Below are 9,105 nucleotides of genomic sequence, written 5' to 3'. Positions count from 1 at the left end.
TATTGAGCAGCACATTTATCTGTTTTTATATCTTTTATATCGACACAAAAACTTGGTAAACAATATCCATGTGGTCAAATTGACCAGACGGGTAAAATGTGTGAGTAATATTTGACAATATGAGGGTTAAATTCGTTATCGGAAGTTTGTTTTGTGTCCTTGTTTGTTTTATTTTGTTAACAGGAAGTAGTTGCGTGTCACGAGGCGTCACTTGTCGGTGGTCCTCCGGTCTTCCATGCTCACCAGTCATCCCGACTTGTGACCCGACTGGAGACATGGGACCGTGGACTCTCCAAACCGGGAGCGACCCAGACAACTTCAACCAAGGGACGGAAGTATTTTCCTCGCAAAGACGTTGATTACCGTTTTCATTTTTATTTCGAAAAACCTAGATGACAACTGTTTTTTTAACACCGAGGGCAAAGTGCCACACCTTCGCGTAGCGCAACAGGTAGGTCGAAACCTGTTTTCCACACTTGTAAATACTTAAACACCATATGGATCAACCATGAAAGTGTAGTTATGAAACCATGATTCATGAGTAGAACAAGCGGAAGTCACATAAGAGTTTGCCATACTATCATAATGCTATCATAATGTACATAAAATGGCGTCACCGCAAATACAGTTATGATCAATGATGTTACCAGCATTAAAAAACACTGGTGGTGGTCCCTTGCGCCTAAATAAATTAACTTAAATAAATTAGCTTTTATTTGAGTTGGTTCTACAAGAACAAAATGTAGTATATTTTAAACAATGCAGAACCACTTATTTGTACATTAAAAGTAATCATATGTTTATGAACATTCATGAAAAATATGAGAAATAGCACATAGAATGGTGTTATATGACTAAGCATGAAGTGACTGCACCTGCTGCAACAGGTGATCTGATAATACATCAAGAAACTGATAAGCATAATGTGATATCTCAAATATGAATATGAATTTAGGCACAATTTTGTCCTGTGAAAACAAACCGTTATGTCTGTCAAGGGTTGTTGGGAGTGTAACTGAAGTCCGGGTACACTACGGGACCAAAACATTGTATTAGTTTGTGATTAGACACTTGATCATATCTCGAGGCGGTTACACTTCCTGTTGCGGTACCAAATGTTCCTTAGAATACATGTACCGTTACAAAGTTGTTATTAATAATGCCTGCGTCAACCAGAAGTGGCGTACGCGGCCTTGGGCTGTGTTTACACATGTAACACGTACACCCTCACACAGTCAACATTCCACCTGCATGGGCCTCGGTCCCATAATGGCCACCCTGGCACAGCACAGGTGAATGCAAATAGTATTTGCTCTTGGCGGGTGAATGACGTCACATGCAACAGGATAGAAACATGACAAATGAGCTTCATGGAGGCATACAGGAGCTGTGAAGAAGTAGAAAGTTTGGCCGATAACGTCCCTTATCAAGTCAGAACAGGGGTCGGTTGTTGTAGTAAATGTTCTAAGATCAGCCCCCTTATGTGTGTACTTTTTTAAGTACATTCAGAGCTTGCAGAGTGTGCAGTGGTGAGAGGAGGGTTCAAGGTCTTTGGGAGAAAACACAGCCTGCTATCGATAAAAGCAGGCCGCGGGGGTAATTGAGCGGAGACATGACTGGCTTAGTAGCATCGTGCTGCAGCTTCGGGGCTCTTTTTGAAATAGGATGTTTGTGCTCAATGAGACATATTATATCACAGCAGAGATTGTTACAGAAGTTCCACGGAATGTCTGGTAAAATGGTGCAGGATATCCTATGGAATTCAAACCGCTGTGCGTGCATGTAGTTAAAATCAATATCAAACAGAATCTTTATATTATTTACAATATATGTATTTTTTATAACAGTATTGACACGCCGGCTGGATGCTGAAAGCTGATAAGTGGCCTAAAGCGGCCTTATCAAAGCCGGTGGTTGCCTTTCAAGGCTTCAGTAACGCCTGCAACAAGGTGGAATTATCTGCTAAAGTCATGTACCTGAAAAGAAAAAAGAACATAAGGATGGGAACACAACAGCGAGTGAGTTGGATGGATGTCAGACCAGTTAGCCCACTTTCCCATGGTCACACCCACAGAAACACCATCTCCCCCAGGCTCAGAATTTAACTATCTACATGCAGCCTTGCAAGACGAACGAGTACCCATTACTCCTCCTATTATGGAAAGGAGGAAAGACTTTGATGCCGACTGTAGGTATGAAAATATAGCTAATCTAAGATACCACTGGATAACGGGTGTCACAAGATCTCGTGAGATTAAAAAGTGGTAGGATTTCTTGTTCTTGCGCGCATTTTTAGGCCTGGGGCGATAATAAATTATTAAATTAAATTATTAACAACACCATAGGCTGCACGGCGGACGAGTGGTTACCACGCCGGCCTCACTGCTAGGGGACCCAAGTTCGATTCCACCCTCGGCCATCTGTGTGTGGAGTTTGCATGTTCTCCCCGTGCATGCGTGGGTTTTCTCCGGGTACTCCGGTTTCCTCCCACATTCCAAAAACATGCTAGGTTAATTGGCAACTCCAAATTGTCCATAGGTATGAATGTGAGTGTGAATGGTTGTTTGTCTATATGTGCCCTGTGATTGGCTGGCGAGCTGGGATAGGCTCCAGCATGCCCGTGACCCTTGTGTGGATAAGCGGTTTGAAAATGAATGAATGAATAACCTTAAAAATACATTAATATATTGCCTTATGCATGACAGGCAGGAACAGCGTTCCATAGAACAACTGCATGAACGGAGTGAGCCCTTTTGTCGATGCCGGTACACGATTTCCCCTCAGATTTTTTTAAAGCCACAGTGGCTGCATGGGAAGGTGGGTGTGCCACTGCTGTGCCAACTATTTTCTTAATGACAAATAACAATTTTTATGACTTATGCATCTCGTTATGAACATATCTATTTAACTCCTTACAACAACCAGCAGAACACAAAACGAGAGCATAGCAAAGCTGTTCATTTAATGGCAAAGTTTCTGATAGCACTTCAACTGAGAGTCTAAAATGTCAAACCTCCTTTTGTCACCTGACCTGCAGTACATATTGTACTATTTGACAAAAGCCTAATATGATGCCTGGTTTAGAGTAATATGAATACATGCAAAATTAATTATTCAATAATATTTTTTTACTATTAAATAACACAATTTACAAAATAAATAACTACATTTCCCAACTGCCAATGAGCAAACGCAACGCTGAACAACCCACAGTTCATCCCCTCCAAATGTCCCCAAAGCCCCACAAATAAGGGAAGGTTTGAGCAATGAGGTGAAAGCAGTCCGACTCACGAACATGTGTGTCCACCCAACAGTCCACCTGCCGTCAATCCTCGGGTCCAGAACTCCACAGTGAAGGGTAATTATTATTAAAGGGGACCTATTATAGTCATTTTTCGGCCCTTTGTATTGAGTTGTGGACTCCCATAGAGCAGTTACACATGATAACCCGAACAGAAAGCTTTCTAGATCTTCCAGAATTGGCACCTATTCCAGACGTATTTCCTTGGATTTCCTGCTTCCAGCCAAAACGGTCTGTTTTAATTTATTCCCCCCATGGTCTGACTCTAGCACGCCCACTCTGCTGTGATTGGTCACACTACCTGAGGACTTCCGGACAGCTGCCAATCCTCACTTTCTAATTTTGTTGGTATATGAGATTATAATAAATGTGGTGGAAATGTGGTCATTAAACGTTTTTTTGCGGGCGTACCATTGTTTAAAAAACGTGCGTAGACCCACTGATTGTGGTTGAAAAAGACATTTGCATGCATGCAGGTAACATTCATTCTGCTCCATGTTCATCTATAATGCTACACAGACAACTGCTTTTGTTCCATGACTTACATAAACACAGTTAAGACACTGATAAATTGTTACTTACAGCTTGCTCTTCTGACTCTTCCACAGGACCAAGTAACGTTGGAAAGGTGTCGGGCTTCAGCAACAGTTTGCCGAATATTGGTCACAAAACATGTTCACAAAACAGTCCTGTATGGAATGCCGTTGACAGATGAAAATATTATTCCCAACTCCAACCACTTCTGCCTGATGCTCATTAGACCCTAATAAAATTTTTTTGGGAGCCATTGCTAACACCATAAACAGAGCGAAGTAGAGCTGGGGGTGGTCCTCCAGCACACCGTATCTGGGCATGCCCATATAAGGAAGTCCGGATCGTACTGATGTCACAAAGCTCGGTGTTTTGAGTTTTGAGCCATCAAAACGTCTTTCAGAGCTCACTTCCAAATGCGCAAACCTCATTATCTGAAACTTTGGCATCGTTAAACGCAAGAATACAACATTCCAACTACATTTATAGCTTGGTAAAGTGGAAAAAGCAAAGTAGGTCCCCTTTAAGTGACATTTTAGAAAAGCAAATTAGCATGTACCAATGAAGTGGAATGAGATCGAAACTTGAGCGATCACACACGCTGGCGGCGATAAGAAAGCCAGGCTGTCGTCAATAGACTACTATTTTTAATTTTTTCAAACTAACTGTGGTACATATGTGTGTAAATAATAATCTATATACAGTATGTATCTACATAGTATATATTAATCCATTCATACAATATATTAATCAACAGTCTTTTCAAGTGTTTAAAAAAAACAAATTTCTAACAGCTAATCCCAAATTTTAGCGATGGAAAAATTATACTTGTGTCCTTGGACGTGACTGTTCCATTTGTGTTTAATTTTATGAAACTATGCATGACATATGCGGGTCTCGACACTTGCGTTTGTCGTTGACAATCGCACCGTTTTAGAGCTTGTGCTTTTAATCGTCTTCTGTTGATCTAAAATGGGTTTGACTGAGCTTTTAGCTGACGTTCTTCCGGTTACACGTACTATATAGCATGTGATACAAGCGTCGTCTAGCAGTTACCATAGCAACATGCAACCATGTTGCCCTGTTTCCTGGCTTTTGCATTGCAAATTGACAACCCCATTCTGATGCAAAACAGATTCAAGTGGAGTAGTTGGTCCTCACTGCGTGTACAATTCACCTACAAGCATGTGTGTAATTAGACATATGGACGTATACTGTAAATACGTCAACATGATGCAGGAACCTACTCTGGTGCCGCGGGTTTCAGACACCTCCTGTACGCCGTACAGAGAAACGTAATAAAAAACTGAGAGCAATTTCTTACTTTCTTACACTAGTTCTCGAGTGAGTACCTTGGGATTTAATAGCAGTGCCAGTGGTGTATTTGTCAGAAACATAATAGCACAGACCACACAGTCAGGGCGCATGTTTTGACAAATCTTCAACCTTTTGTGTGTAATGCTTCAGGAGCAAAAGAGTTTTTCAGAGGACAGTAATATACATTTAATGCTACTATCTAGAGCAGGATTTCTCCACAAAACCGACAACCTGCCTTGTGCCTAACATCACATGCACTTCACAATAGACTGTGTTATGAGGCTTGTATGTAATGTATTGTATTTTTTTTTTAACCTCTGCAGATCTTCCACCCGGCCGGCCAAATGGGGTGCCGATGCTGCCGGATGATGAAAAGGTGAGCGCTGCGTGTGTCTGTGATGACATTTTTTTTAATTAAAACCACACAAGTGTTAACGAGGTCACCCCAGCCTGTCAGATCTTTTTCATGTATCCACCACTCCACCGTAGCTGAGTAGCAAGAGTCCCTGAAATGACAAATTACAGCTCTCATGCTGATATGCAGGTGAGGCGAGATGGAAGACTGAGGACCTGAGTCATCTCGAGTGGGCAGGAAAATGAAAATCACAGTCAGATGCAGCAAAGGTTATATGTAAATAGGGGTTTTAGTCCTCGAAGAAGAAGAAATTGTCTCCCTTCTCATCGGAGTGTGTCAAAGTCTGGAATAAATCCGCACTTAATTGCAAAAACAATACATTGATTTGTTGTCTTCTTATGAATTCACTGCAACATTTTTGTTGGACATTTTAATTGGAGGCTAACCAACCTTCTGTGCTGCGATTCGCATTCCTGACTCGTAATCACCGACGTGAATGCTTGTGACACACACACGCATACCTTCCTAATTGTCTGGAGTGTCACATTTCTGGGCTTAGTCCTGTTTGGCCCAGTGGTCCTGTAGGTTACTGGGTCACACGTCTCTCCAGGATGTCCACCAGGATGCCCACAAGCTTTTCATTTGAAACGACTCAAACTAATGCATTCAAAATGAATGGACAGTTTTTACATGTTCCATATTTCTTACCATTCCAACATGGAAACGCTCAGGAAAACAATTTTCCGAAAATCCACACATTCCCTTTGATCTTTGATGTGGAGAAAATGTTCATTCATTTTCTACCGTTTTTTCCTCACGAGGGTCGCGGGGGGTGCTGGAGCCTATCCCAGCTGTCTTTGGGCAAGAGGCGGGGTACACCCTGGACTGGTCGCCAGCCAATCACAGGGCACATAGAGACAAACAACCATTCACACTCACATTCATACCTATGGACAATTTGGATTTGGCAATTAACCTAGCATGTTTTTGGAATGTGGGAGGAAACCCACGCATGCACGGGGAGAACATGCAAACTCCACACAGACCTGTAATTGAACCCTGGTCTCCTAGCTGTGAGGTCTGCGCGCTAACCACTAGACCGCCATCCCGCCCCGGAGAAAATGTTCTTCTTTCATATTTGCATAATGCCAATCAGTTTCCTACTGTGTATTTGCTTCATTCATGTTAAAACGCACAATCAGTAAAATGCTTTTGAAGCAATTCCTGTTGTTGATGCCTTCACCCCCCCCCCAAAAAGACCTTGTATTTCTAACATTTGTTGTTTTTTTCACCTTGGTTGCCGGGACACGGAGTGTGAAGAAAGGAAAACATTAATTTTCTCAGCTTTGCAGGGAGCTTTGCAAAGGGTGAGCAGGAGAGGGAGTGAGGCACCGAGGTCCGAGGGTGAAAGAGCAAAGAATCATGTTTTTGAAATGTTTTTCTTTTTTTTTTTTACACAAAAGTGCACAAGAACAAGTTGAAAAACCCGTGCAAAGCAGCGATAGATTAGCAAAGCTGTTAGGAGGGGACGTGTGGCAGACACGGATGGGGGGGGGGACACCTGCAGAGGTGCAAGATGGACAAGCTGTGCAGGGAAGGCAGAACGACAACAAATAGGAGATAAGTGTGAAACACACGAGGCTCCACCGGCACATTGTCTGATGGAGATCTGGCAGGACTTCCAGTCGGTGGAACGTAATGTCTTCCACCGCTGAGAAAGTCTGTCCGATGAATTATTATTATCATTATATGTATTATCTGTCTGCCATTTGACTGCTGTTGCACTCAAGCATAATCCAGGTGTTTGTTTTCCTGTCTTTCAGTTATATGTCCGACCCCTCTGCGGCAGTGGACATGAGAAAGACAGACTCCTTCTACCACACTCACAACCTCTCAAGCGGGGCCCTCAGCAGCCGCTCGCTAAGGGGCCACCGCTCGCAGAAGGAGGACAAGGAGGGCTTCCACAACCTGGCTTACAGTATCTCCAGTGACAGCAGCCTTAGACTGGAGGTGGACAACAATCATGTCAACCACAGGCTGCACGCCGCTCCTGTGCCCGCAACAGCCAGTGCCCCCACTGTGGAGGGCGGCCTCTACATAATCCAACCGGACGCTCTGGGGCCACAGTGGGTGATGCAGGACAAACGGCACAGTCAGGTGCCGGTGTACCCGGCCTTTCAGGCCTATGATAACCAGAGGGTTTTTGGTGAGCTGAGACACTGGGACAGCCCCCTATCTGAGTGTATCAACGCAGGCGGGAGCTTGTCCGTAGACGAGGTGGACGAAGGTGTAGGGGGGACGCCGGAGTACCCGTGCGACACCGGGGACGAGGCCAGCGTCTTGTCAGTGGACATCCAAACCAGCACAACCAGCCTGTCGTCAGTGGACACCAAAGACGAGCGCAGATGCAAGGCGGCCGACGTGTCCACCATGGAGAGCGGCATCTGCGTGACAAAGAGCGAGGACGAGGAGGACGACAATGGGGATGAGGTGCAAAGCGTCACAGACTCAATGGTGGCCGAGGCCCTGGCTGCCCTGGAAGCTGCCACGGCGGGGGAGGACTACGAGTGAGGGATGCAAGTGGACTGCAGTCAGAAGGAAAACTGTTTACAAGAGCAAGTCCTGGTTTGCAAGGGAAGTGTGTCAACACTCCAGTCCAATCCAATCCAATCCAATCCAGTAGTAACTGAATCTTCAAGCCTTAGTTTGGATTTTTTTTCCCCTCCATTTGTTCATACATTTATTTTAATTCTTGCTTCTTTCTGTTGTGGTAAATGATTGTATGTATTGACTACAATGACAATAAATCTTTCATACATGCGCAAATCTTCCTTCCGTTAGCTAACAATCTTAAAATACATTTCTTAAATGGGTGCATTTCGTTAGTTGCTGCGATAGAAGTCACATAGCTAAATGAATACTGCCATGTTTTTATTTAGATGCTTACTTTGCACTGAATAGGAAGTCACTTCAACGTATCATTAGCGTGTAGACAATATTTACCTTACCTTTACCTTACTGTTTCATGCTGCAACAGTGAAAATACTACATTATTGCAAAATACATGGATTTGTTTTCACGAAAATTATTTTAGGTCTACCCCTGGGCGGTGGCGGGGTGGGGTTGCAAGAGGCTGGGAGTGCTTTCATTGTTAGTGCAGACCTGCCAACATGTACACATTTATAGTACTCAACATGCAATTTGACTCTTGATTACACTTGTGTGCATTTTCCTGGTTTCAGTTGCAGTTCAGTCTGTTTATCAAGTATTTCAAATTGGGGGGATGTGAAAGCAATGTGTGTGTGTGTGGGGGGGGGGGGGGGGGGGGGGCTGACAGAAGCATGTAGTCAGCTCGGGCATTCTGTGTGTAAGCGATACGTTTTTGGCTTCTTACATTGTCTTTCCCCACTCGGTTTGAATCTCTTTACGTTTAGAATAAATTGGAGGCCAGGTATGTGGCTAGCTCACTAGCATGCTATGCTTAAAAGCCGTGGCCGTCCCTCGTGTCGCGGCAGTGATCTTGTCGCCTGCACATCAGTAATATGGTGTAAACAAGTAATAATAGGAGTGTAGATGTGAATATAGGGGTGCTATTACATGC

General features: G+C 43.7%; 1 protein-coding gene across 1 annotated transcript; it reads left to right on the top strand.

Annotated features, from left to right (window-relative positions):
- Nucleotides 1–205: 205 nt before the first annotated feature.
- zgc:194930 (uncharacterized protein LOC557813 homolog) lies at nucleotides 206–8,324 on the top strand. The gene is made up of 3 exons (XM_058068965.1): nucleotides 206–451; nucleotides 5,473–5,525; nucleotides 7,328–8,324. The coding sequence occupies exons 2-3, from the start codon at nucleotides 5,494–5,496 to the stop codon at nucleotides 8,073–8,075; spliced, it is 780 nt and encodes a 259-aa protein (XP_057924948.1). The 5' UTR covers nucleotides 206–451; nucleotides 5,473–5,493; the 3' UTR covers nucleotides 8,076–8,324.
- Nucleotides 8,325–9,105: the final 781 nt, after the last annotated feature.

This window comes from Doryrhamphus excisus, chromosome 3 (assembly GCF_030265055.1).
Source record: "Doryrhamphus excisus isolate RoL2022-K1 chromosome 3, RoL_Dexc_1.0, whole genome shotgun sequence".
In the NCBI taxonomy this organism is placed as follows: Eukaryota; Metazoa; Chordata; class Actinopteri; order Syngnathiformes; family Syngnathidae; genus Doryrhamphus; species Doryrhamphus excisus.
This window is presented reverse-complemented; position numbering and strand designations above follow the sequence as displayed.